This window comes from Daldinia loculata, assembly GCF_022478755.1.
Source record: "Daldinia loculata strain CBS 113971 unplaced genomic scaffold F4817scaffold_2, whole genome shotgun sequence".
In the NCBI taxonomy this organism is placed as follows: domain Eukaryota; kingdom Fungi; phylum Ascomycota; class Sordariomycetes; order Xylariales; family Hypoxylaceae; genus Daldinia; species Daldinia loculata.
Genome location: NW_026054856.1, coordinates 695,444 through 722,738, shown reverse-complemented (window position 1 = coordinate 722,738; position 27,295 = coordinate 695,444). Strand labels below are relative to the sequence as shown.

Here is a 27,295-nt window from a genome sequence, read left to right as displayed (position 1 = left end):
CATACTAGGTCACTCACGTCTATCGTGATCTTGACTTGATATAAGAGACAATAACTACGAAGGAAGAGGCATTTCGTATAAGAAGAAGGTATGTAGGATAATAATTAAACATAAAGACTTTACCTATTCAGACGACTTTATGATTGAGGAGTTGCTACGGTCTTGACCGTTTCCTCCTGTTGGTTATATCACATCCTAAGTTAGACCTGCTGAAACTCTGAACGAAGCCCATCCCCAATGTAAGTAAGGACCAGGTTTACATTGGTCTGCTCCAGACCAACCTGCTGATAAAATCAAAGCTGTTGAATAGTTCAATCTTGCAATGGTAGATGATCACTGCTTGAACTTGTAATATTGTATAAACTGTAAGAGGCTAACAGGTATATAATACTGTTGTACAGTTAGTTGCTCCATCAAGCAATGGGTCTTCATCCTCGTGAAGAACCCCATAGGCCGCTTGGCCCAATGGTAAGGCGTCTGACTACGATCGAGCATATAAAACATGATCGAAAGCAATCAGGAGATTCTGGGTTCGAGCCCCAGGGTGGTCAATTCCTTTTTGTTCCCTCTCTACACTATAGAGAAACTGTGTGGAGGTAGGGTTTGCTTAGGGTCTATCGTTATGGAGCCTCTAGGGTTGTTCTTATGCTATGGAAGTCTGACTTTTTTTTTTGGAGGCCCACTTAGCGAGGCCTAGAACTCGTTCATATGATGGTAACTTGACTCAAGTTACTTGAGTAATTTCCTAGAAAGAGCTGTATGGTTGCATAGTATATATACTAAAATAATTGAATCTCGACCAATCATGTTGAAGCGTCTGATAATGAAGCTTCCAAGTAAAGTCGCGTGGTCTAATGGTTATGATTTCTCGTTCACATTGATGTGTTCAAAGCTCCGAGAAGGTTCCGTGTTCGATCCACGGCGTGACTAATATTTTTGCATATAGATGATGCCTATACGGTATAGAAGCCTTTAGGACTGGAAGTTTTATTAAGGTGTACGGATTTCTATAAGTTCAATTAGATTGAGACTTTGGTACATGCGATTGTACTGCGATTTGTACGCGAAAGAAAGTACCGTTTTACCTTGGATTTCCCTGGCTACATGTAGCTTATAGCGCATTAATAACAATAATGCGACAGGGAAAGCTCTTTTTCAAGGCATATAATATTATTAAGATTAATAATATTTTCACTGTTTTAACAGTAGATAGAAGCATGGGATGTTTGATGATTTCGAGAAGAAAAAAAAGGTTGGAAACCCCCAGATTGAACCATAGCTTAGGTCATCCACATCCACTTCGGGTGAATCTCGGTATAATGCAAAATATCCGCTTGTTAAAGGCACCCGAATGCCCGAGTGCGCAATCCTCAGGCGGTTTTATTAACTCCAATCAAAGTCTTCCTAAAAGTCGGGCAATACGTATCTTTCCGTGGTAAGAGACAAAGCAGACGACGGGAGAGTAACGAGAACCCATATAGATACCAAGCAAGTAATAAAGTTATATTCCATATTACATATTCCACTTTGCCCGAGGGACCTTGTAAACTCCGGGCTATTACCTATGCCACCAATCTCGCGATACTGCCTATAGCACCACCCATAAAATGATGGCTGGACTATCAGACGGACTATCAGACGCGTCACAACTTCCGAAAATGACAAGCCCAAAAGTACGATCCTCATGCGACTCGTGTGGATCAGCTAAGATCAAATGCGATCGCAGTCGGCCTAGATGCCGCCGTTGCGTTACCCTCGGTATCGATTGTATATACGGCATCTCACGCAAACTCGGCAGAGTACCGAGAAGGGGGTTATCTGCAAGAGCCAATTCCGGAACTACAATTAGAACATCCACACAAGCGCAGAGATTATGGCCCGACACTAATCCAGAGAGTTCTATAAATATAGCTTTCGAGGAACCAAGACAAGTACATGAGACATTGCCATCCGGAAGCAACACTGACGTTCCAGTATCAAGCACTTATAACCACGACCAGCTGGTGGGATTGCATCTATTCAACCCTCTAGATATTGAGCAGTGGCCTCAGTTCGACTTCTCAGATGTTGGTACTCGAATTCACGGGGACCAAAATACCCGTGGGTCTCATAGCTGCGCCCGGGAGTCATATGAGATTTTTGCAGATCTGATCTGCCCTGCTCCGGATCTTCACGCTCCTAATACTAACTCGGATACTGTGACGGCCCGGCTGGATCAGGTCCTACACTTCAATAGGAAGGCGATAGACCGACTAAGTGGTCTTTTAGAGTGCTCTTGCGCTAAGTCTGGCCATAGAGTTATGGTTCATGCATCAATCATCTCTCGGATCTTAATATGGTATCAGCAGGCCGCTGGATGGCCTTGTAGTATCTCCTCGGAACCTTCGTCAGCCGACATGTTGCATACTACCGATGCTATATCCTCTTCGACTTCTTCATCCTCGGGACCCGACGAAGCGGCAGGCGCTCGTTCCCCTAACTTGCGAATATTGCCCCGAACCACAGGCTTCGTCGTTACTGACGTACCGGCTACGTTAGGAACATTTAGCATTGAGGACCAGAAAATGCAAGCTTCAATAAGAAACCACTTAGTTCTGAGCGAGCTAAGCAACATGTCAACCCTCATCGATCTTTTTAGTTCACATTTTTCGGACGAGTCGTCAGTTGCTGGCGCCGGTAGCCTCTATACGTATATCGCAGCGTGGCTTCGTAACGAATACGATAAGACTATTAGAGATCTGAGAGCTGAACGTATAGCTCTAAATGATATTTCAGATACCTGATTTAACGAAATGATACGTACCTAAGGTATATTTATTAAAATTTTATTCGCCTTCAAAGTGTACCTTCGTCCTTCCAAGACTATTCATTTTTACCACTTGCTTTTTACAACGACTTATCCTCTGGGTTCATGTATAATTGGCCTTACACGAACACTTATTTTATCTTATTCAAACTGAATCGTCGCCCTAAAGAGTGATGTAAGGTACTGGTCCCTCTAGAACGTCGGGTTCCAAAGGTTGAACCCTATTGGTCAATTCAAGCCCGTTAAGGAAATGCCCGAAAACGCTACGGGATAGGTACTCGAAAGCGCCGTAAATCTCCCCGCGAATCCCTTCAAGGCACTACTATCCAGTATATATATAACAATGGGCTCATTCCAACATCTAGGCCGGAATTCTAACATCAGTTCTGATGTATTTTCATTCATATCAGTATTATAGCTACAATGGTTAAAATTGTCATTGCTGGAGGCTCAGGAGGTAAGATAACCCGATATGAGAAATGGTTATGATATATTAATCTGTCTATAGAAGTCGCTCGGGAGGTCGTTGATGCACTAGCGGCTCCTAAGAAACACGACATTACTATCTTGAGCAGGAAGGTTAGTACCATAGCCAGACTACTCGGATCAAGTCGTGGAGTTTCATTCTAAGCCAAAGTATAGGAGGTGGGAGTTCAAGGCAGCAATAGGCATGGTATTACATGGCGTCGGGTCGATTACGAAAACAGAGACGAACTGGTTGCAGTCTTGCGTGGCATTGACACCGTGCTGTCCTTCATTCAGCTCCTTCAGGACCCAGGGAATAAGGCGCAGAAGAATCTGATCGATGCCGCGATCATATCTGGCGTGAAGCGCTTTGCGCCGAGCGAGTGGGGAAGGTAAGAAATTGATCCTATTTGCAGAATTGTCAAGAGTATGTGAAAATCGGTTGACAGATAGCCAGTCGTAGCGGTGTAGGGATGCCTTGGTGGACGGGCAAAGACGAGATTAAGGAGTATTTGAGAAGGGTAAACGAGAATGGAAAAGTAAGTCGATAACTAATTTCCCTAATTCACCGTAGGTCAACTCTAACCCTTCACGACACAGGTCCTAGAATACTGTCTCTTCCAGCCTGGCTTGTTCTTGAACTATCTTGCTACCCCGCATAAGACCTCTAAGCATTTGACACCACTTAATGCCTTTATCGATCTTCAGAACCGACGCGCTATTGTCGTTAAGGGGCACGATTCTATCATGACTTATACCACTGTCCAAGACTTGGCAGCAGTCGTAGCTCAAGCAGTCGACTTCGAAGGCGAATGGCCGCTAATTGGTGGTATCAGGGGTAATAGCCTTCCCGTCTCGAAAATTATCGAGATTAGCGAGCAAGTCCGAGGTAGGGTGGTCTTTACTGATTACTGACATTTACAAGTCTAGGGTTGCTAACTAAACATCATAGGGGGCCCTTTTACGGTTGATACAGTTGAATTAGAAGACCTCGAAGCCGGAAATCTAACAGCGTCGTGGAAGTTGGAGGCGCGCCATCCTAGCATTGCATACGAGGAAGCAGCAAATATGCTGAAAGGCGTGCTCGTAGGTATGCTCTTGAGTAGTGCTAAGGGTGCTTGGGACATATCAGACGAGTGGAATCAGCGACTACCGGACTACAAGTTCACCGAGATTGAACAGTTCTTGGGTGAGGTGTGGAAGGGAAAGCCGTAGTGGATTAGCGACTGCATAAATTACCTATCTATGGATTTCTAGATTGAGTCCATGTATGTACAAGAGATGAAGGATTTAATCTTCTAGACTTGGAATAGGAGGGAGGTTATTTTTAGAGATAGTTATATCGACTAATAGTCGTAGTTATTAAGGATAGTGATAGTTTAGCTTATCCTACACTTTTCACCAACCCCAATTCTAACCTATACGTTTTTACAAGATAAATCTTTATGGATCTTTAGAGGATTCATATGTACTGCTGGATGAATAAGGATAATATATACAAAAGCTCCTGTTTATATTAAAAGAGCCCTTAACTCCTTAGCCCCTTAGTTCAGGGGGAGTAAATGTCAGTGGTCCTGCCAATGTACCATCCTAGCCACCACGCCTTGTGCCTGACAGAATTAGCCTCCATATTCGCAAAGTCCTTATCATCTTCGAATGGTTCATGTTATAACGCTAACCGTTCTTTCTAGACTACAGAAAGTCCTCTTTCTGCTAGACCCTACTAACGGTTTTATGAAATCACATCGTCAGGGTGACCTTCCATTTACACAACAGCCACCTTGCCGGCACAATCTCCAGCCATGCCTTGTGACATACTAGAATCCTATCATAAAGAACTCAATATTTCTAAGAAGACCAACAAAGTGGAAACGGTATCGGTTTAGGAACTAAGGCCGGTCCTTGCGTGAAGCCCGGAGTAATGTGTTCAACGCGAATCCTTCCCCGGGACATAGAGCAACTACGTTCATCGCCGCCCCCTTTCTTCGTGTGGTACCTCTGGGTAAGTACGTAGCATTGGTAGCACCAACACTCTCTAAATTCTATAACCACGGAGATTTCCAGAGTACAGATAGCATTCTATTGTTCAACTAGTTGCAAGTATCATAAACTATAGTCTACCAAGTTTCGAGTGGGAATTCTCTTTGATTAGAAGACACTTGAACTGGGGGACTAGGTAGTGATAGTGAAGCCTAGATATTCCTCCCAAACTAAATAAATGAATCATGAGAATTAGGTAGACGGAAAGTTCCTAGTTATCCTTATTAAGTACCCAAACTATACGAAAAAGAAGTATTAATCTAGGTAGTTATTCCAAATGTGTACATTTATAATAACTCCCTCGCAACCACCAACTCTCCAAGCAGCTTCAGCATATCTACATTCCCAACCAAACTCCCCAATGTGTCACGTACAATCGAGCCTCCACACTCATCTTCCTCTCCCTGGCCATTATCCACCTCTTTGTTATCATTCAACCGCAGGCCAGGTGGTACACAATTATCCTCGGCTCTCGCAGCCCGCATCTTGCATATCTCGGCGCGTCTACACTTTTCATCACAGCTCCCTACCGCCCACCCTCGACGCCTCCGCGCGAAGTACTCCGCGAACGCCGTTTCGTTGCGCTCGAAGGCCGAGGTCACGTTGTGCCAGAACGCGGGAGTTAGCTCTTCCAGCTTCTGTCCTGCGTTCGACTCCGACTTTTCAGTTGCCCCGACTAGTGGCCCGTACGCCTCCCGTGCCGAATAGTATTTTGTCCATTTTGGCCTTGCGGGGGATGAGAAAGATGGGTCGCTCACGTTGGCGATGTAGGTGGTAGCGTCTAGTACGCCGAAGGTGATGGGGTCGACGGTGTAGACGCGGAAGGCGGGATGTCCTGATGTGGGAGTCATAGAGGGTGCGATATAGGAGGTTACTAGTGCGTTAGAGTGAGACTTGTTCGAATTGTCTGCGTATGAGAGCTCGAACTCGTCGAAATGAGTGTGGCCTGGTCTTGGGTTAGCATATATCTTGATAAGGTAAGAAAAAAGGGGGCAAATATCATACCAAAGAACATAGCAGCGATAGTCCCTTCATACCGCCGCACAATCTGATCAAAATAATTCGACCCATCGTGGAATGCATCCCGACTCCCCATAGGCATATGTCCTATGATATACACGCGCTCGCCCGCCCTCTCCGCGGCATCTAGTTCCCCTACCAACCATGCCAGCTGTCCATTCGGGTCTCTCTGCATAGGCTCCTCGTACAGCCAGTAGTTGTGCCCGTAGTACATGTTCGTGCTGAGCGAGATGACGCGTAGTTTCCCTACACCGTCTCTACTAGAAATGTGCTGCACTGAGTACGCGCCAAACTCCCTCGTCGTAGCCGCAGCCCGTGGGCCGATCCACCGGGACCAAGTCGTGGAGAGCAGGTCGTATAACCATTGCGCGGCATTGCTGTTATTGTCGGTATCATCGTCGTCATCGTTTATCGGAGTAGGCGGGAACGAGTTCGCAGGCGAAGCCTCGTGATTTCCCGCCGTGCCGTAGACGCGCAGTCCAGCGAGTGCCATGCGCCCGTAAGCATCCTCGATGCTGAACGCGTTCTGCGACTCAGACGAATCCCATACCGCGTGATCGACGATGTCGCCCGTGAAGATGGCAAAGGCAGCGTTGGGTGCGACGGCTTGGATCGCTGTGTACATGCTATCTTCTAGGCTCGGGGGTGAGTCGCATGTGTGTTCACCGTGTCGTCTGGCTGGGAAGTCGTTGAAGCCGGGTTTGTCAGCGTCGGTGTACTCCCTATAGAAGTGTAAGTGAGTGAACTTAGAAAGGGATATTATGGCGACAGTAGATATAAACCAAGATTAGGGACAACCTTACCTGCAGCAAATCGGCTTCGTGCAATTCGCATTCGCGCCCTCGACATACAGCGGATCAATATGTATATCTGAGAAATGCACCACCTGCACCGGCTCCAAGCCACTAGGCGACGGTCTACCCGTCAACCTTTTCGGCGACGGGAACGAGACGTTATGCGGCAAGACCTCGGGGTGCTGGCATAGTCCCATGAGCGCCACGCACACCAGCCGCGCCGTCCGGGAGCCGATGGCGAGGCCGCGCAAGCTGTGCGCGACGATGGGGCCCTCGAGAGCTATGGAGCCTGCGCAGACGTCTGCGTCTTGGACCTAAGGACGAGGGAGTTAGTGAGCGAGCTGAGAGTAGCTATGAAGAAAGAAATAAAGAATGGGGAGAGAGAAGGGGACTGTACGCCGGATCGCTGGCAGAGCTCTGTCATGGAGTGGATGAAGAAGTTATCGCCTGCTGCAGCTATAAGCTTAAGTTGTAAGAGGACTGCCTGTCTGCCGTGTTAGTATATCTAGGTAGATATGGTTATATTAGGTACGGTCTAGAAGAGCAAAGTCCTACCTCGCAAGCCGCACACGACGCAGGACTCTGCGCATCTTCTCTAGTGCTGGCGACTATACTACTAGGATCGAAGCCATCTTGAAGTCCTCCCGCCGTACCAGGCGTAAGTACTTTCTGAGACCCATCGCCAGAATCGAGATATGCCGTACCACCCCGGCCGACGACCGCGAATACTACGGCGACAAAGGATAGAACCCGCATCGTAACGCCCCGATCTTATTCCTGCGCGGATATCTAGTATCTACCTAGGTAGTTACCAATATTGCAATATAAACCTCTCGATTTCGTATCCGAAAACCCTTATAAATATAAACATGGCCTTGCCAGGACAATAAAGCCCTCCAAAGCACTTTAGTACCTAGGTAGTCATGCAATCCTATGTCCCGGTGACAAGCACTCGTGTAAACCGAGTCCTGACTCGCCTCGCCTTGTCAAACGCACGCCGAGCTTGCATTGTTTAGGTAGCCAGCAGCCAGCAGCCACCCCTTAGAAAGTCGATTGCGTACTTGGCCCCGTGGTGGTCCAATCGGAACGAAGCTTAGCGGGCATGCTGGCACGGGTAGCGGATCTGAAGGGATCCCCGCTGGACGGTCACCAGATCTCTGTTATGTAGGTATGTATTAGTTAGTGCTGCAGCGAATAACGTGCCGAACAAAAACAAAAAGGTTAAGGCTGGGTCAGATTGCATACATGCACCTATGACATAATTGACAAGTCCTGCATACATTGTACCTAACCATTATGTAGTGTATGTACCTTGGTATGCAGGGTCTCTCACTAGAAGGTACATACCTACCTTTAGAAAGTTTGGCTGTGACACCTTCTAACATGATAAAGGTAACTAAGGTTAAGTTTTTTTTGGGATAACCTAATGCAAGAGCTAACTATTATTGCTGCAGCTTTGTGTCAACTGCTCATCCACAAAAAGGAGAATATGTATCGCATCCCACATTTACCAGCCACTTGTGTAAGCCAGTCTGTTAATTTCAGACGGGCAACTTTTGGTTGATCTAAACTATCAAAGACATCTCGGTACTATGTAACACTAGCATCAGGAGAATGTCTCAATATTCCCAACCACAACAGATACATACACTTCCCTTTTTGCTCCTTTTCATAACCCATTAGACCAGCCGCCTGTGCTGTAATTCCAGGTAGCCGGAAGCTGATATTTGCTCACTTTTATTCCTCTTCTCGATGCGCTTTCCTTAACTCGTATGCTCTCTCTATCTGTCATGAGAGAGAAAAAAGAAAACCGCCAAACACCGGTTGAAATGATGCAACGATGGAGGGGCGAGATGATTTTGAAATCGAAAACTGCTGATGATGAAGACCCGAGATGCTGCCCATGCAAACCGCTCTGTCCGATACGCCGTATTTTTTTGCGTGAGGAAACCATCATGTCGTCTCGTCGTGATTCCGTATTATGCCTGCCAATATCCTACACAGCACCACTCTTTTCCCTTTTCATTCAATTATACTTCTCCTAATCCTTAGAGAGGAGAGGCTTTAAAACCTCGAGAGCCCTCATAGCCTGTTTGCTTGATAGAATAACGGCGCCGGCTTGCGCAGTAGAAAGATATGAGAGCTCGCTGCTGACGCCGGTTTCTTCCATCCCCATCTCTGTTATAAGCTTTCCAGCAACCCCCGAAACGATGCCCGTGGCCTCCAGAGGGAGGTTAACAAGATCGAGAAAGATAGGGACTAGATCGCCTTCGGTATCGCCGACTATGGAGTCTCCAAAAACGCCCAGATGTTCTCTATCAAGTAGTAAAGACGGAGGATCTTCCTGAGCTAAAGTAATTGATAGGAATCTAGGTTGCTTGGCTAGAACCGATATCAGACTCGTATATAATTTCGTATCGACGTTATCGAGCCAACTCCTTCGGTGCCCGTTCCCGCTCAAACGCCTACTCAAAGCGGGACGGCGGCTATAATCGACTAACCGAGACAGATCCCTGCCGGAACATTGTACCAAGCTGAGGTAAGGGCTGATATACGGGACGACGTTTCGCTTTTTCAATAACTCAAACGTGCGTACTTGTAATTCTGCCACGGTAGATGGCGGCGGGGTGGATGGCGGATCGCTACCTTGACTCCTTCCGCGAACGTGAGACATTGCGCTGGGCGATACATAGGCCGACTCGTCCTGATCAAACTCAAAGTTTCGTGCCAGAAGTACCTGCACGACCGTTTGCCGATCTTTGCAAGGAACCAGGATAAAGTCTGAATAGTAAGTAGTAATGAAAAAGATAGGCACGCCCGCTAGCGCAAGGGGTGAGGTCAAGTCCATCACTCGACTTCCAGCATCCATGCCGGCACTTATTACCGAGAGAATTAGATAAGTATCCTTCGAAATCGTAACCGTCTTGGAGATATTTGGCGGTAGACGCTTAATCACCGGCTCGAAAACATTCTTGGCCCAACTACTATGACACACAACCGAACATTCAACGGGCGTAATGCTTATGTTAAGGAATCCATGCTTATTATCGATGCTGAGACCTTCGGCCTCGTTGCTGAGAGAATCATCATCACCTTGAGGAAGAAGAACCTGCAATATTGGTTGAAGGAAGTTCGGGTACAGGTGTAAGGGGATATGTATTAGGCGAAATGTCCCGTCCTAGAGTTGCACAAGTTAGCATACTCACGAGACATCGGCGACTCATTTGTCGCATGCATCGTAGGATATACCAGAATATGGGCTGTCACCGTTGCTTGGCTTGTGTTACACATGGGAATTGTTGGTAACTTGACCCTTGCGACGATGGCATGTAATAGTGATTATCATCTACCGGCGCATTGCGGCGAGAAACCCGATCTTATAATAAATCTAAGATAAGAACTAAGGGGAGAGCTTACGAGAAATGATATCTGAGCATTCATAATGACGATGTCGTATTGGTGACGCCGTAGATGGCAACCAATGGCCAGAGCTTTTGACCCCGAAGATCGGGGGTCAGAGGACCCCTAAAATGCACGGATAGAGTCGAGCCTATCACGGAGATCCGGCTCGAATTGTGTTGTGATTGGTGGGATTGACACTCTTGGACTTGAATTTCGAGTTCTCGGCTAGGTCCCAACAAAAGATCCCCACGATAATAATAATAATAATAATAATAATAATAATAGATAGAGAACATCAAATGTCATAGGTAAAGAGGAGGGGGAATAAAAGCCGAAAGAAACAATGCCAACAAGATAGACTTCGACCCTAGGTAGGAGCCAAGATAAAGAAAGAAAATAATTGGCCGGTTTCGAGAGATAGGAACAGCGATAGGGCTGTCAATCGGAGGCACTATGGAGACTAGTAGACCTCGTAAGGGGACTAGCTCTACATAGGTTGTCCGTTTGGTTGATATAATAAAAAGAAGGCCTCGTAGTGCCTCGTAGTGCCTCTTGATGGCTTCTTTAACGCTTCGAGTTCGTCGGGTAACTTGGATAGCGTGACATGACACCACTACTTGATAGTGGGATTCCACAAGGATCGACGCCCGTCGCGGTCTCCAGGACCGGGACTGATAGGAAGTGCGGTTCGGTGCCGCTGTGGATACTCGTTTTATCGCCCGCGGATGCAAGTTGACGCAGCTACAAACAGTGGACAGGAGCGGATCTCTATAGGTAAGGGGGTCGAAACGAAATCTTCAACGACTAGGAACATCGAGGAGGAGGCGTTGTTTATTATATCACAACAGACCGAGTTCGACCGGTAAGGTGAATGGCGAGGGGCGCCGAACCTTATGTATTTTCAGGGTGGTATAATCTACTTAGCACATAATACTTACATACCTAGCTTTCGTGAACCTGGCTCGAGGTTCCTGGACACAAACTAATAACATATGCGCGTATGCACGCCGTCTGCCTCAAAAAGGCAAGCCGCTAAAATGAAAAGCGTGCAGAAGGGGGCCGAGCAACATATGCAGCCACTCTTCGACATATCATCTACGTACGGCGCCATCCTACATCAGCTACTAGAGCGCGTGGTCGACGTCCGGGAGGAGCTAAGTGGATTTGGGAGATTCTTGCAGGACGACTCTATATAACGGGTGCAACTTTGCAACGCTGTCTAGCGTGGGGGGATCGCTTGGAGCTTTAGGCTTGGGTCTTGGATTACCGGGAGATGTACCCTACTAGGATTACCTGCAAGGAGTTTTTACTCTTCTGCATGATGATGTCTCCCGAGAGGGGCGACCTGCGCTTCTCATTCACTCGCTATACCTAGGTAAGTCCTGAGGGAGCGAAGCAATATACTACTGCAGACACGTTAGATGAGGCCCTTGTATTGTACCACAGCAGGTATTATCGACCTGGTATGTAGAAGACGATGTGCTATGCAGGTGAGTGCATTATCTGGAGTGCAACTCTAGGAAGTAGGAAGGAGAATAGATAGTGAGTCGTAGGATATATGTAATAACCTAGCTGTACGGACTTTGGCGAAAGGACTGTCCATCGGTACCTGGAGTCGGGGAGATTTACTCGCCAATGCATGTTGTTGATGCAGCTGTCCGGCCTATGAGCGAGAGGCTGGGGATAAGGTACCTAACCCTTGAGGACCTAACCCTTGAGGACCTTTGCTGCCCCGCATTTTCCTATCTCGAGCTGCCCGCCGAAGAAGTCTCGTCAACCCTGTCACCAATTATTGTACCCACTGCTGCACGTAACATGGTAACGCCATTTGTCTAAGGTTGGCGTAACGAATCGGCGGGTGCAGGTATAATATCGATATAGCTTGTCTCACTGGCTTACTTTAATCACGGATAACTTGCGTGATATGATGTCGAATATTCGACTGAAGATGCCGTTTTTTTCAAAAGCCCCTCTCTTTGACCGCAATACTGAATAAGACCGAACAAATACCTAGTTCAATTAGCACGTTTCCTCTTCCCGCCTCAGAATTGGGCTAGCTCGATCCGATTCTAGGGTTCTCGATCAGAGCCGAGTGTAACCTCGTCTTAAGCACAATCTCGACCCATCATATTCGTCCGTGACAACCCCACGAAATATCCTTCCTCCCACTATATCCACTCGCGTTCCTACCGCCATCGTGCCATACATAATCAATCGTAAAATACCGTGCTTATGATGGCACCAGTCACTCGTCAGAGCCATGATCGAATTGTTTTTGGGTCACGGGTATTCCCCGCGAGTTTGTGATAGGTAAGGCGAATAGGAACTAGCTAGGTGGCCTGATAGGATCTAAGATAGATGAATTTAGACGTAACTGTCGTCATGAATGATGAAACTAGACTGTATTGAACCTCGTACGGCCCATAGCTCGGACGCCACCGACTAGCTTAGCTAGAGAATTTCCCGTATCGAGCAGCCATCAAGCTCCTCGACGGGAAACTGCCATCTCTAACCGACGGTGATGGAGAGCTTAGAGATGGAGCACTCGGTAGAATTAATTGCGTTGAGAGTAGTCTGCAGGCACGCGTGGGGAGTGCGTAGCATTAGGCCGTCATCGAAAGACAAGGGTTTCCAAATAGTAAGCTTGTGTTTGGCTCGCTATTCAGAACTTAATCGTCGAGCTATCCGGACCTCTCACGGTGAGAAGTCCGATTGAGATTCCTCAGCACGATGCGCTCATCCGAGCTGCCTTGCATCGAGACAAACTTCCTTTATCTGGGACTGGCTTGACCGATCGATGCAATCTGTAGATAGGCAACTTTACCGCGGCCCACCGACGCAGGTTCATGCATGACATAGTTTTAATTTCTGTCCAATTATCGTTCCGGTTTGCATAGTTACCGCGAAAGGCGACCTCCAAGCTGCCTAGAAAATAGGCCTAGTGGGGCTGACAATAGACAACTGGTCCGGTTGACGCGGGATCTGCAAGAGCCCGGATCGTGACGACAGTTAAGTGCAATCTGATTGTATCTGATTGTTACTATTTGTGTTGCCGCGGCTCGGTGAAGACCGAAGTCAAGAACCTAGTTGACATGAGTTTGGGCCTTTGACACCAACTACAACCAGGTTCCGAGGGCTTTCGCGGTAGTCAAATACGGTTTCTACCCAGCAGTCTTGTACTAAGTCGGAATGTTGCCGTAGAAATAGCCATCTGTCGGTCACTATTAAGGACTCGGTGACATTAGCGCTGAATGCCATCAGACTCCAGACGGCACTGAGTTCTCGCTTGCGCGGCCCGTATGATACTTCATATCTCGCGATCTCTTCATCCGTGATGTCAATCATCTTCTCCTTAATTATGTTACAGTACTCGTGATACTCATAATTAGTAGTCAGCTTACTGATCGCTCCTCTTACGTATGCCCCGAAGGTCTTGTAGCACGACTTCCGGAGAGAACCGATGATGACTGGGTTGGTGCTTGTGTTAAACGGACTCTGATCACTATCCACAATGTCATCGTTATGGCAAATCTTAGTGATAACACCCTTGTCGAGAAAGATCTTCTGTAGGACAGCGCGGTAGAAGTGTCTAGTGAAAAAAGCGTCGCTCTCAGCTTCAGTCCAGTTCTGTGGCGCCTGACAAGCCATCATACGCGCCGTGATATTGAGGCGGACTCCTACATCTTTGTAATTGCAAAGTCGATCGCTCATTGGGAACCCTTCAGGATCACGTCTCTCGGATTCTCTGACCACACGACCGTTGAGGGCTTGAAGACTTGGTCTCATATACGAGAGCTTGTACGTGGGCGGGCCTAGCTTCTCCGTCATAAGATTGTAACAGCAGCCAACAATGGCAATGGCTTGGACTCGCGAATTGAGTATTAGAGAGCGTATGCCGTGATGAGATAGGTTTCCACAAGAATGAATGGAAATTGCCATTAAGTTAGGATCGCCTTGTCCTTTCTCGCCGGCAAGAGGTTCCTGTTCAAGTTGGTTGACGACGTCTGTCAAATCTCCCGACTCGAGTCTCCCTTCGACGTAACGTATGAAGCCTTTACCCTCCTCGAGCGTATAGATGGCCTCCAACTCACTTGGAGGCCTGAAATCAGGCACATAGTCGGCCGATAATTTTACAGGGTTAGCGGCCCTTTTTAAAGCCCTTTCGTCAAGCTGATTCTCGGGAACCATACTATCGAGCTTCTGCATCCAAAGTTTCTTGTTTCGTATGACCTTCTGCTTTTCAGAAACACCTGCATGCATATCAAGCCTTTTAGCACCAATGATGTTGTGCTCCCTACCCTCCACAGCTACAATTTGTTTGTTATAAGGAGGGGTTGCTAATGCCCTTCCTAGATAATTCTGACCGCTGCCGAAATCAACAAAATGAGTGATCTCCTTACGGTATTCAGCAGCAATTCCCTTCGCAAGCGTGTCCACATAATTTGCGAAGTGGCTCACTTCGTGGATTTTCTTCGGCTTCATTCCCGCCGACACCATGCGTGTCAACTTCGGGAGCTTCTCCTCCTTTGGGGAGAACTCGCGCGCCAATGACAACCGCCTTATATCTTTGATATACTTAATCAAGCTCTCTGGTGGTTGAGGGTCTAGAACACCGTCCAGGTCGTCCCTCATTAAGAAGTCTAGGAACTTCATAGGCTCACATTGTAGGATATATGATTGCCAATCCGACGGTATTACCGTCTGAAAGAGCCCCGGTTCGTTAGTGAAGAAGTCCAAAATGTGTACGCCTCCACATAAAATTTGGAAGAAGTCAGATGCAGTCGCAAACTCTAAGAGTTGTTCGACATAGTCTTCGGTGCTTCCCCAGCAATCTGGGTACGGCAAGGGCTTAGTGGGCCTCATGCTTATATATCTGTGGTATTCATAAACGAAAGTGCACGTATAACAAGAAAGTGAAGAACTAAATGATATGAAACCTGGATAACGTGAGTTTTTGAATTGTTAATGATTTATAATATTTTTTTATATTTGGCAAAAGTTTAGGTTATGTTAGGAATTTCCGATGGTTGCACTAACAGTTGTCTGACACCGCCTGACACCTGCCAAACCTTCCTATCAATTTAAAAAGACAATACCACGTCATCTGGTCCTAGCTGCGTCGTCCGTGGCTCCCCTTATACTAAACTAACAAAATCCAACAATATACATACCTTTTGAGCTTCAAATGTCGAATTTCTTATAACACAAGACCCTCCGCCACAGATGTAGATGTAGCCAATAGATGCAGCGCCATATAATAGAGCCCCCAGGATGATGTCCTCAACAAATGAGGAGGACCCGTTCCTCCAAGTCCAACAGTGCGTAAGCTCCCATTCCCATTCCCTCCTTTTCGAGCGAGTATAGGTACATAGCTGACGCGATTTTCTATGTAGGGATGTCCTCTCGCAAATGCAGACGGTTCGCCCGCTCTTCGCCTCATACCTGCGCATACGTAGCCTGACGAACAGTTCGACTTCGCCCGAGCTCGCATCCGCGCGATCCGACCTCGAACAGGCTCTTGCGACGTTGGCCGAGGATCTTGCGGACCTGGTTGAGTCTGTACAAGCGGCTGAGTCGGATCCGGAGCGATATGGACTGTCTGCTCACGAGGTGATGAGGCGCAAGCGGCTGGTGCAGGAAGTTGGGGGCGAGGTAGAGGATATGCGCGAGGAGCTAAGCAAAACCGCGGCAACAGCATCGGGCCCCAAGACGCCATCTGCCGCAGCGCGCGCAGCTAGGGCAGCAGCCAATGGGGATCTACCACCGCCGAGCGCGTTTGCGATCGATGAGGGAGGAGAGGGGGGTGAGGATAACTATGCCGAGTTCGAGCACCGTCAACAGTTACAGATGATGCGCGATCAGGACGAGCAGCTGGACGGTGTTTTTGTTACAGTAGGGAATCTAAGAAGACAGGCCGATGACATGGGCCGGGAGCTTGAGGAGCAGGTTGAGATGCTCGAGACAGTGGATACCCTGGCGGACCGCGTCGGCAGCCGTCTGCAGACGGGCATGCAGAAGCTGGGGTACGTCATGCGGAAAAACGAGGATCGGTATAGTAGCTGTTGTATCGCGGTCCTCATTATGGTTTTGATTATACTACTGGTACTACTGTTAGTGTTATAGGCGTTTGGCACGGGCACGGGCACAGGCGAGGTTCACTATAATTTCGTTTGAGAACCAGTTGTTCAATGTTAGTAATAGAGCGAATATCCTGACCACCTTCGCTGGGTATATTCGAAGACTCTGGAAGAGGCAGTATCTATACGAGCTGTTTCTAGACGCCTTCTTATGCTAATTGAGGTTGCTAACTCCTTGAACGCCGTAGAAGAAAAAAACTGATTTGCCGCCTTCTATACCGACACCGAGCCCTTTTGAGTACTGTACAGGCAGCTTATAATTCCAAGCCTATATCCCGCTTCAAAATCTGTGCCAGAACCTGCAATCCCGAAACGCCAGGTGACTTTTCTACGGCTTTTCCGGGGAATTCCACCAACGCTTTCCTCAATGCGGCTATCGCTGCGTTTCCGTAGAAGTGAATGAACTTCTCCTCGCTGGCTTCGATCATAGCTCTAAGAACAACGCATTGTGTGTTCGTGATTTCGGCTGGTGGAGTGTTCACTATCCGCGCAATGCTAGCCCAGTACTTCGACGGGGGCCATGGGTTGGTGTTCTTCGAACTCGAGAAGTTCCTCAGCGCAATGGCAGCGTATCCTGCTCCCAAGCCCTTCATTCGGTCACTATGCTGCTGCTCGGGTGCCCATCCAGTCTCTGTCTTCTTCCAACCTAGGCGAAGACGACCGTTTTCTGTCTTCTCGCTACCGCGATATCCAAAGAGAACGGGGCAGACAACGCGTAGTTTCGCCATTAGAATATCGATCAAAGTTTTCCCCCTCCACAGGTAGAGGTCCTTGGAGAAAATCATGGCAACAATAACGCCGATAGGATCAGCAGTTTTGGGCTGCGCTCCACATTCATTGATGAACTGGTTGATAACAGCTTTGGAGAAGTGATTTAGAAGGTAGAGAAATAGAGACGGAAGCCGTGGCTCGTTGTGTAATGCACCTTCGACTGGTTCTCTTCTGTCCGTGATATAATCGGACGGGTCGACCAGCTCGCTTGGTACAGTTCCCCTGAGCGATTCATCCAGCAGTGCTTGAATAGCCGCGATCTAGTTTCCAATTAGTTTAAACCTCATCAAAGAACAAAGAGGAACAAACCTGTTTCTTATTACCGCCCTTTTCGCCTACCAATTGACCCATATTCTTTCTTAGTTCTCGCCGCATATCTCCCATCCGCTTCTTCAAGGGCGGAGATAACTTGGATTGCTGTAACAAAGATGCCCGTAGCTTTTTGAGGTTCTTATGAATTTCGACATACCGATCTACATCGATAGCGACAGGGGGTTTTGCAGGAGCTGCAGCTGACAAACCATTGGGTTGTAAAAACGGCTGTGTAAATGGTGATGGGCCGCTCAATGTTTGATTTTGGGGTATAGTTTTGGGTTGACCAAACGGCTGTGATGGATTTGGCTGCACTGTGCCATTGGCATGTCCGCTCAACCCGTTGGTCGAGGCAGGCTGTTGAACACCGAATAAGGGTGGCTTTGAGCTGGATAATGCTCCTGAATTCGCTATTATTGGGGTAGCTTTGATTTGGGCCGGTGCAGCAGCGGATCCATTTGTGTGGGCAACAGGTGTTGGCGGTTCTGGTGGCAGCTGAGGGACCGTTTTGGCCTTCAAAGCTCTTAGGCGCTCCTCTTCGGCCCTCAGCCGTTCCTCAGCTCGGATTCGCTCTTCCTCTAGCTTTTGTTGTTCCAGTATCCTTTTTTGTTGCTCTAACAGCCTTTTTTGTTCCTCTTGCAACTCGTGATCGTGGTAAACTCTGATAGCAGCCTCGCGAACGCGATCGTGCTCGGCTTGAGCTCGTGCGAGAGCATCCTGATGGCTGATCGCCGTGTTACGACTTTCACTGAGGATACACGATATACTGGACATGCGAGGACGGTCAGGAGAGGACCATTGCTGTGATGTACGGGCAGCGGGAGAAGAACCAGCCATTGCATTTACCGAGCCGTACTACAGCATTGCGGATTTTGCGAAGGTGACCGTAGCGCGACAGAAGTTGAAGTACTGTGTTAAAGATTAGTAGGCCGATTAGAAAACGATGGTGAACAGGTGGGATTAAGTACCAAAGAAGTCAAAGTATGAGGCGTCAGCTTCAATTGTATAGGGATATGTAAAAGAGCGACCACGTATTTACGTTGCTTGATTGTGAAGAATAAGAACGAGGTCAAGGACCGTAGGGATCAATGATATGAACGGTGTACTATGTATTATGAAGACCAATTCGAGCTATCGATAGGAAGGTTAGGAAAAGACTAAGGTACGCGCTGATCTGCTTACTTAATAAGGTTACTCAGGTAGGTACAATGGAAGGAACTGAATGCGGGCGTGGCTGACCTAATGTAATTAGGGTGGCCATGCAGTTTCTGTGTACATAGGTACATTTAGCTAAGATACAGGTAACCTAGACACCTTAGGTAAGCCCCGTAGGAGGTCGCTTTCAAGTCAAGCTTCCTATCAACTCGTTAACTATCCAAAGAAACTACCTAATCTAAAGAGTAAGCAATATATGACTTCTTAGAAAGCGCATCGAATACTCCTCTAATAGGGAAACATTTCTTCGATACTATTACCAAGGTATATATTCGAAGTAGGTACATATCAGAAAAACCTAAGGTCGAAAGGGCTCACGTGGCATATTTGCTATTTTTCTTTTTAGCACCATGTGTTCCAGCCATTTTTTACGCCAACGAGAATAAGTTGCGAGCACATCTATATGTATGATGGTGACGATGATGATGATGAAGGAACGAGATCCACTATCGGATTTCTTTTGGTATTGTCAAACATTATATCGGTTTGCAACGCTGTTTGCCGTTGGAGTGTTTCGATTTTCTCTTAGTTCAAGCTGTATCATGTAGTGTAAGATGCTGTTGTTAGAGGAGAATGAGGGAACTAAGGACCTCTTGTGGAGTTCTAATATCATCCCTTCGTCAGACTTGTGCTGGTGCAAGTTCGAAGTTGATTTAGTATACTAATAGGTCGAGATAAGTGGCCCTTATAAGTGGGCAAGTGGGCTACTAACGTAGTACGGCCTGGGTATTATCTGGACGACAATATGCATCCAATTTATTAGGGTTCACTTGAGATCAGGGTTTCCCTGCTTATGTAGAGTCTCTTCAAGCACTTCGACCCTCAACAAGATAAAATATATGTACACTGACATCTCAGCTCATCGTTAAACTTACCTACCTACATATCAATAAATATGCGGGCGCATATTATACCCTACATGTATATACCTGACAGGTAGGTTAGGTAGGTACCTATGTAGTTTACCTATTGTGCGAAGCTTCCCGAGACCCCTCTATGAACCCTAGCTCTTTTTGCCCCCCAGGATTACTATAGGTGCTGTATAGGTATTTGTATATTTACTCCGAGTGTCAACCCATCCGAGACCAAAAGAGCACATCATGTACTTAATGACGATGATCTACTAATCCCATGGTAATTCTTTACCCAATTTGTAGTTAAAGGAAGGCTCTAAGCCAAGATACTGCCGCTTCCAATGCTACTACAGTATCTTTACTTGCATTGTAATTCGTATCGAGTAATCCTGCCTTCTCTTCTCATTTCATCCCACTTATCCTCTTGCCAGATAACCTCTCAGCATGTACCGCCAAAGTTCCCAATTGAAGGTAACTTCAAGTTACATGTAGGTACGCGTCCTTTGCATCCTTTCATGAAGTCACATGCGCTCTGAGCTTAGGGACATTTTAAGATCAAGTACAGTACTTAATTGCATACACCGTGTTCCCATATGCATACTCGTGCTTTATATTCTCATGCATTTCTATTGAGGTATTGATGTTTCCAATAGCTTTCACCTAGTATGCAAATCAAGTACACGCAAAGAGTCTTCAAACAACGGAAAGGTGGCCAAGTATCAAAAGCGCAAAGCAAGGACAAGTGTACCTAAGTTATCTATTCTGATCTAAGCTTGGGCTGGGGCCACCTAGACTGGTTTGTATGTACCTAGGTAGCTAGGTACATGTAGATATGTACCTACATAGACACCTGGAGGTTGTGCCAATGTAGGGCAACCTAGCACACTGGTTCTGTCCATAGTACAAACTCTAGACTTACAGCAGGGGCAAGCCTACCTCATTGCCTCGTTAGTATCAGTACATTCGTACCCTCTTACCACATTATGAAACCTTTAACCAATCAGAGGTTCCCCAACCCAGCTAAAAGCCTGGCCTGCCAAGACCTACTGCCCCATTTTGCCCGTCTTCGCTTTAGTCCTGACCTCACATCCTCTTCCCCGTATCCCAGGTGGCCATTGGAGAGTGATCTTCCCAAAAAACTCCAAAAGCTTCCCAACTTCCATCTCCAACACCATCTCTCGTCTTGTCTCTCTCCCTTATCTTTGCACCGCTTCATTTACCCTCTCTCAACACATCTTCACATTCCTTCTCTACGGGATTCCGCCGCACACAGCATCACTGCAGCCTTGTTCAATCCTCTCATTTACCCTCCTTTTGTTAGTCGCAAAAGTCCACGCAATCACCACTAGAGAACGTAACCGCTATCAAGTTTTGTCAACTGCCAAGCAGCTTAAGCTCTAAACAGTACTGGCCCTCGCCTCAATCATCATCTAAACACCTCAGCTAGCTTAGCAGCATTGTTCGCACTCGACGTGCAACTTCGCACTTCTTAGGTAGCCCGACATGGAGCAGCAACAGCCCGCTCCCCAGGCCGGGGGTGTCCCCGGACCTACTGGCCGTCGCCTTCATATCGCCCATCGCAGGAGCCCTTCTGAGCTTACCCCTCTGATGAGCATGTTCACAACTCCTGGGAGTAAGTTCGCACCCCTCACCTTCAGAAGTCCATTGCTTCCGTTCCGTTCCGTGTTCCATTCCTTGTACCATAGCTTGCTCTGTTGTTCTTGATACTTCTTGATACTAACTACGTTACTTTGTTTCTAGTGGAGCAACTTGCTATTCAGCAGCAGATCGAGTTGTTGCAGCAGCAGCAACAACAGATACAAGCCACACAGCAACAATACATAAATATGGGAATGATGCCACCGGGCCAGCTGGGTCACGGTGGTTCTTTCAACCCTTTGCAGCCACCTATGGCTAATATGTCGCCACAGACGGCTTTCCAATTTCCCAACCAGCTTCCACAGCAGCAGAATGTTCCCATGGGACCACCAAGTCAACCCATGTCGCACCGTCGTAACCAATCGGCCCTCCCCAACATGGGAATCGGACCCCCTCCGGCTCCTTCTGCCGGAGCTTCTGGATCCACTTTTGGGCAATTTGATAACTCGTCTGGTCAGCAGAATCGGGAGAACGCACCTCGTGGAGGGCGAGGTGGCGGCTCCGGTCACCAGCGAAGGCATTCTTTAGCCCTAGCTGATGCCAAAAAGGCAGCTGAGATTGCTCAGCAGAAACGAACGACCTCTGGCTTTCAATTTCCAGCTGCGGGACCCACTGAAGGTTCCCCTGCCGAAGAAACCAGGTCCGTCACAGCGGATACCCCCATAGCACAAGGTTCATCTACTCGCGGCGGACGCGGCGGGCACGGACGAAGCCAAAGCATGGCTGTCAATAGCCGGGGAGGTGGTCGGGGTGGGGGTGCTCTGCACGTTCCTAACGACACCGGTGATTTTGGCCGCCGTGGTAGTGCCTCAAGCGGCCATGCACGAACCTCTTCGCGCAATTTCGAAGGCAATTGGCGTAACCAGCAAGGTCAAAACCAAGGTCAGGATCAGGCTGGTCAGGGCCAGCAGGGGTTTCAGCCTGGTCATCGTCCCCGTGGTTCTGTGAGCCAGCAATCTATTTCCAACATCGGGGCTTTCCAATATCCTGGCCAGCCTCAACTTATGCAAATGCCGGGTCAGATGCAAATGATGCAGATGTACCCTGGTCAGCAGCTCAATCCTATGCAGATTAACCAGCTCCAAGCCCTTCAAGCTGCGCAGATGAATGGTCAGCAATTTGTTGGTCTTCAGGGAAGCCAACATGCACCACAGCTGGGTGGTCAACAATCCCAACAACAGCAGCAACAGAGGAAGACCCTCTTCACCCCATATCTCCCTCAAGCTACTTTGCCGGCGTTGCTTGGTGATGGACAACTCGTTTCCGGTATTCTCCGAGTAAACAAGAAGAATCGCAGTGACGCTTATGTCTCTACTTCGGACGGTCTTTTAGATGCGGATATCTTTATCTGTGGCAGCAAAGATCGCAATCGAGCTCTAGAAGGCGATCTTGTCGCAGTTGAACTCCTTGACGTGGACGAGGTATGGTCACAGAAACGAGAAAAGGAGGAGAAGAAGAAGAGAAAGGATATTACCGACACAAGGTCTGGCTCGACAAACGGTAACGCTCAGTCTAATTCTGCCAACGCGGAAGAGGCTGCCAACGGCGAAGGAGGGATCCGCCGACGTGGCAGTCTTCGGCAGAGGCCTACACAGAAAAAGAACGATGACGTAGAAGTGGAGGGGCAAAGTCTTCTTCTCGTCGAGGAAGAGGAAATTAACGACGAATCGAAACCCCTTTATGCTGGACACATTGTAGCTGTTATCGAGCGTGTTGCTGGTCAAATGTTTTCAGGCACGCTTGGCCTGCTGCGTCCCAGCAGCCAAGCGACCAAGGAGAAGCAAGAGGCTGAACGAGCCGCCAGAGACGGCGGTCGATCGCACGACAATCGCCAGCAAGACAAACCTAAGATTGTCTGGTTTAAGCCTACCGATAAGCGTGTCCCTCTAATTGCTATCCCTACCGAACAAGCGCCACGAGACTTTGTAGAGAAGCACCAGGAATACGCCGATCGCATATTTGTTGCTTGTATTAAACGCTGGCCTATTACTTCTCTACATCCCTTCGGTACGCTCGTTGAGCAGCTTGGAAAGATGGGTGATCTCAAAGTGGAGACTGATGCTCTCCTGCGCGACAACAACTTCTCGTCCGATGAATTCTCAGAAGCTGTCTTGCGAAGTGTTGGCCTCCAAGATTGGACCATTGCTAAGGAAGACGAGGCTTCTATTGGGGCTCGGCGGGACTTCCGCGACGAAAAGACTTTCACCCTTGACCTTGCCGGCACTGGGGAACTTGGTAGTGCCGTTCATGTCAAGACTGAATCAGATGGAAAGATCGAGATTGGTATCCATATACCTGATGTCACTCATTTTGTCAAGCCTAACTCTCTTGTCGATCGCGAAGCTAAAAAGCGCGGTACTGCCGTTCATCTTGTGAACCGAACCTGTGCCCTTCTTCCCCCTAGGATCGCTGCAGAGCTTTGCACCCTTACTCCGGGTGAGGATAGGCTTACTGTCAGTGTTGTCTTCCGCGTTAACCCTCACACCGGTGTGGTTGCGGAGAATGACACTTGGATTGGCAAGAGTATTATTAAGAGTGGTGCTACATTAGCTCTAAAGGAACTAGACGATGCCCTCGCGAACCAGGCCGGTTTCACACATGATGTCGTCCAAGTCAAGGATGCCCAAATTCTTAATGTAAGTTTTTTTCTATTTTCCCCAAATCATTGAGAGCTCTCTAATATTTTCCCTAGGCCGTTGCACAGAAATTCCGCGAGTCGCGTTTGGGATCCGAGGGAGAGCCCATGTCTCCTCTTCGACTCCTTCATCAACTCGATGATGAAAATATACCTATTCAACACAACATTTTCGACTCTACGCCGGGTACCGAGTTAGTTGAAGAGCTTTTGCACAAGGTCAATGCGGCCGTCGCTCAAAAGCTTGCTCAAGGTCTCCCTGAGAAGGCTTTGCTTCGGCGCCAATCCCCACCCAATGCCCGACGGTTGCAGACATTTGTCGAACGCATGCGGGCGCTTGGATACGATATTGATACTACTAGCAGCGGCACCTTACAGAATAGCCTCTTCAAGGTCGATGACTCCGATATCCGCAAGGGTATGGAAACACTGTTACTCAAAAGCATGCACCATGCCAAGTACTTTATCACCGGCAAGGTTAACAAACAGCTTTGGCCTCATTATGCTCTAAATCTACCTCTCTATACTCACTTTACCGCACCTACGAGGCGCTATGCGGACATCATCGTTCACCGTCAGCTTGAGGCCGTCCTCTCGGAAGGCAAGGTTGAATATAATGACGATATCGAAAACCTTGTGAAGACGATTGAATCTTGTAACACCAAGAAGGAATCGGCACAAAATGCCCAGGAGCAAAGCATTCACATCGAGTCATGCAGAATCATGGATAAGAAACGCCAGGAGGTCAACGGCGATCTTATCAGCGAGGGAATTGTTATCTGTGTTTACGAATCTGCTTTTGATGTTCTAATCCCCGAATGGGGCTTCGAGAAGCGTGTGCACTGTGACCAGTTGCCGCTTAAGAAAGCCGAGTTCAGGAAGGAGAAGAGAATTCTAGAGCTCTACTGGGAGAAGGGCGTCCCAAGTTCAGCATATGTCCCTGAAGATGAACGACCCAAGGCGGGTGCATCGCAGCGCATGTCGAATGCGATAGCGGCTGCTAGGCAGGCAGAAGAGGCCGAAAGGGTTAAGAAGGAGCGAGAGGAGGCTGCACGGAAGCAGACGGAGACAGGCACGGTGCCTACGGATGCTGCCGAAGCTCTATTCGACGATGATGACGACAATGCCTCGGATATCACCGAGGCCATGGCGGGTGCTTCGTTAGCCGAGCGTCCGACTCAGAGTGTTCCAGGCTCACCGACCCGGTCCTCCTCGAACCCCGGTGTCCTTCACCGAACCAGGTCCGATTCAAAGGTGCCTATGGCAGAAGCCGTAGAAACTCGCTTGACCAACAAGGAGAAGTATCTCAAGCTATTCGCATTGAGAGAAGAAGGTGGCGAGTACATCCAAGATGTAACAGAGATGACCAGAGTGCCTGTGATCCTTAAGACGGATCTCAGCAAGAGCCCACCGTATGTGAACCTAAGCTTTTCTATGGAGTAAATAAACTAACCAAACGCAGGTGCTTGACGATACGTTCGCTTAACCCGTATGCTCTATGAGTCTTCTTAACAACGATGTGCTTTGCTTGACGTGTACGGTTGGACGGAGCAATGAACTTTGGGAGCATTGGAGCGATTGGTATGTTGCTTGAGTGATGTAGAGCAAAGTAGCCAAGAAGAAAATAGGGTAGATTGTAAGGCCGTGACCGCGACCGAAACCCGAGAAGTACAGCTCTTACTGTGTTGATAAAAGTGTTTCATGAAGAGGCAGATAGAACTAGGAAGCTGCCACAGCCAACAGAAATATACGAGAACGTGCTATGAATAAGATCGCTATGAAGAAAACCCAACCCTTCCCAATATCTGATTATATGCGTGTATAGGTGAGTAACATAATTACCTAGGTATGTATTTGACACAACCCACGACCTACGACAATAAATTCACATCCTTAGATCTTATTTAAGTATCCACATTGGCTAAAATCGGGCTCACAAGAAGTTTATAGTGGCTACTTGGGAGAAATATTTGTAGTCTTCAGAGCTACGGTGGGCCTTGACTTCTACCGGCATGATGCATGGAATATCTCAGGCAGTCAGACAGATCCGGTAAGATGGATCTCCGGATGTGCAACGTGCTACAGCTGCCGCTGTTTTATGTACCTTTCCGAGATATGAACCCCTAGTCCTTCAAGCTTGATCGACGTTGACTGCCTCGAGACCTCGCACACATTATGTAGCGGTCCGTCTCGCTCCCCTCTCTTTTCACGTGCTATGTGCTATGTTCTCTATTAGGGTTTTGGAACCAGATTTGGCTAAGCTATGGAATATGTTAAGAGGCTAGAGTAGATCTCGTCATTTCTGGGGGTTAGCACGGATACAGAGACGCCCTGTGTACACATCTAACCTAGATGCGACTAGGAATGTGATAGCCCGAAAGACGGCCCTTCGTAAATTTTGTTCGCGTTCTTGTCTTCTTTCTGGTCCGTTCGCCGAGCCGTAGTGTGCGTAGTTGAGGTTAAGTGAAGATTTACATAGTAAGTGAAGATTAGCGGTGTCGAGAAACGCGCGATACGACATTTGCCGTTCCTGTCATTTCAATCTCGCATCCACCAATAAGAACCCTGGTCGGTGGTCTACCAGGTCCTTGGGTACTTGGACAGGTTAGTATCCTTTTATTTTTTTTATTTTTTTTTGTAACTACGATTTAAGATAGATGTTCAATATCAATACTTACCTAGGGAAGCAATTCTATTCAATGGCTATCATAGACTATTAAAGCCACTATGAGATGTATAACTAACAATATATCGCAGGTATAGATCGAGTTCTAAGAGGCCTCAACACGATCTGTAATCAGTAAGACCTGAAAGCAGATCCGACATCCGCTGCCAAGCCGTGTCATAGCATTGCGCCGGTTTATTACGAAGCTTAACTTATTCTATCAGTCAGTCCTGAGTTTGCTCGGGATCGTAGTAACGGACGAATCAATCGGAATAGCTGAGTCCCCAGTTTCAGGGTTCGGCTGGCTAGCTATCCGCTCTTTAAAACGACATCTGAGGCAGACTGAACTGCAAAAACCCCGTGCCCAGCGACGTCTCCTTTCCCCAAGTAGTTAGAAGAACCCCTGGTCCTCCCCCGGCAACTTCTTGGCTACGACCCTCCCTAATAAGCTACTTCATCTCAACTTTTAAGCTATGAGCTTGATCATCAGAATCAGCTCTCATTGGTCCGGCGCAAACAT

The 27,295-nt window shown here is 47.8% G+C and overlaps 7 protein-coding genes and 2 non-coding genes across 9 annotated transcripts; 5 read left to right on the top strand and 4 right to left on the bottom strand.

Annotated features, from left to right (window-relative positions):
* The first annotated feature begins 451 nt into the window (after positions 1 to 451).
* Positions 452 to 551, top strand: F4817DRAFT_t8. Its single transcript has one exon. It is a non-coding gene; the product is annotated as a tRNA-Arg (tRNA).
* Positions 552 to 840: 289 nt separating this feature from the next.
* Positions 841 to 930, top strand: F4817DRAFT_t9. The gene has a single exon. It is a non-coding gene; the product is annotated as a tRNA-Val (tRNA).
* Positions 931 to 1,398: 468 nt separating this feature from the next.
* F4817DRAFT_83619 (uncharacterized protein) lies at positions 1,399 to 3,006 on the top strand. Its single transcript, XM_049307938.1, has one exon. The coding sequence runs from the start codon at positions 1,608 to 1,610 to the stop codon at positions 2,781 to 2,783; it is 1,176 nt and encodes a 391-aa protein (XP_049163587.1). The 5' UTR covers positions 1,399 to 1,607; the 3' UTR covers positions 2,784 to 3,006.
* Positions 3,007 to 4,679, top strand: F4817DRAFT_83620 (NAD(P)-binding protein). Its single transcript, XM_049307939.1, has 6 exons — positions 3,007 to 3,263; positions 3,315 to 3,385; positions 3,449 to 3,663; positions 3,729 to 3,810; positions 3,872 to 4,160; positions 4,224 to 4,679. The coding sequence occupies exons 1-6, from the start codon at positions 3,230 to 3,232 to the stop codon at positions 4,484 to 4,486; spliced, it is 954 nt and encodes a 317-aa protein (XP_049163586.1). The 5' UTR covers positions 3,007 to 3,229; the 3' UTR covers positions 4,487 to 4,679.
* A 723-nt stretch (positions 4,680 to 5,402) lies between these two features.
* On the bottom strand, positions 5,403 to 8,315 carry F4817DRAFT_323877 (sphingomyelin phosphodiesterase). Its single transcript, XM_049301559.1, has 5 exons — positions 7,681 to 8,315; positions 7,523 to 7,609; positions 7,135 to 7,439; positions 6,317 to 7,053; positions 5,403 to 6,257 (listed from the first exon to the last, which is right to left on the bottom strand). The coding sequence occupies exons 1-5, from the start codon at positions 7,879 to 7,881 to the stop codon at positions 5,599 to 5,601; spliced, it is 1,989 nt and encodes a 662-aa protein (XP_049163585.1). The 5' UTR covers positions 7,882 to 8,315; the 3' UTR covers positions 5,403 to 5,598.
* An 851-nt stretch (positions 8,316 to 9,166) lies between these two features.
* F4817DRAFT_311459 (ACT domain-containing protein) lies at positions 9,167 to 10,566 on the bottom strand (the record flags this gene model as incomplete). The annotated part of the gene is made up of 2 exons (XM_049299999.1): positions 9,167 to 10,303; positions 10,543 to 10,566. 2 exons carry the CDS (start codon positions 10,564 to 10,566, stop codon positions 9,167 to 9,169), a joined length of 1,161 nt encoding a protein of 386 aa, XP_049163584.1.
* Positions 10,567 to 13,602: 3,036 nt separating this feature from the next.
* F4817DRAFT_355824 (methyltransferase domain-containing protein) lies at positions 13,603 to 16,607 on the bottom strand (the record flags this gene model as incomplete). Its single annotated transcript, XM_049305707.1, has 4 exons — positions 13,603 to 15,385; positions 15,970 to 16,074; positions 16,135 to 16,243; positions 16,439 to 16,607. The coding sequence occupies 4 exons, from the start codon at positions 16,605 to 16,607 to the stop codon at positions 13,603 to 13,605; spliced, it is 2,166 nt and encodes a 721-aa protein (XP_049163583.1).
* A 311-nt stretch (positions 16,608 to 16,918) lies between these two features.
* On the bottom strand, positions 16,919 to 18,584 carry F4817DRAFT_311456 (GLE1-domain-containing protein; the record flags this gene model as incomplete). The annotated part of the gene is made up of 2 exons (XM_049299998.1): positions 16,919 to 17,695; positions 17,745 to 18,584. 2 exons carry the CDS (start codon positions 18,582 to 18,584, stop codon positions 16,919 to 16,921), a joined length of 1,617 nt encoding a protein of 538 aa, XP_049163582.1.
* A 2,301-nt stretch (positions 18,585 to 20,885) lies between these two features.
* Positions 20,886 to 25,945, top strand: F4817DRAFT_83473 (RNB-domain-containing protein). The gene is made up of 4 exons (XM_049307937.1): positions 20,886 to 21,449; positions 21,578 to 24,111; positions 24,168 to 25,522; positions 25,573 to 25,945. Exons 1-4 carry the CDS (start codon positions 21,320 to 21,322, stop codon positions 25,610 to 25,612), a joined length of 4,059 nt encoding a protein of 1,352 aa, XP_049163581.1. The 5' UTR covers positions 20,886 to 21,319; the 3' UTR covers positions 25,613 to 25,945.
* Positions 25,946 to 27,295: the final 1,350 nt, after the last annotated feature.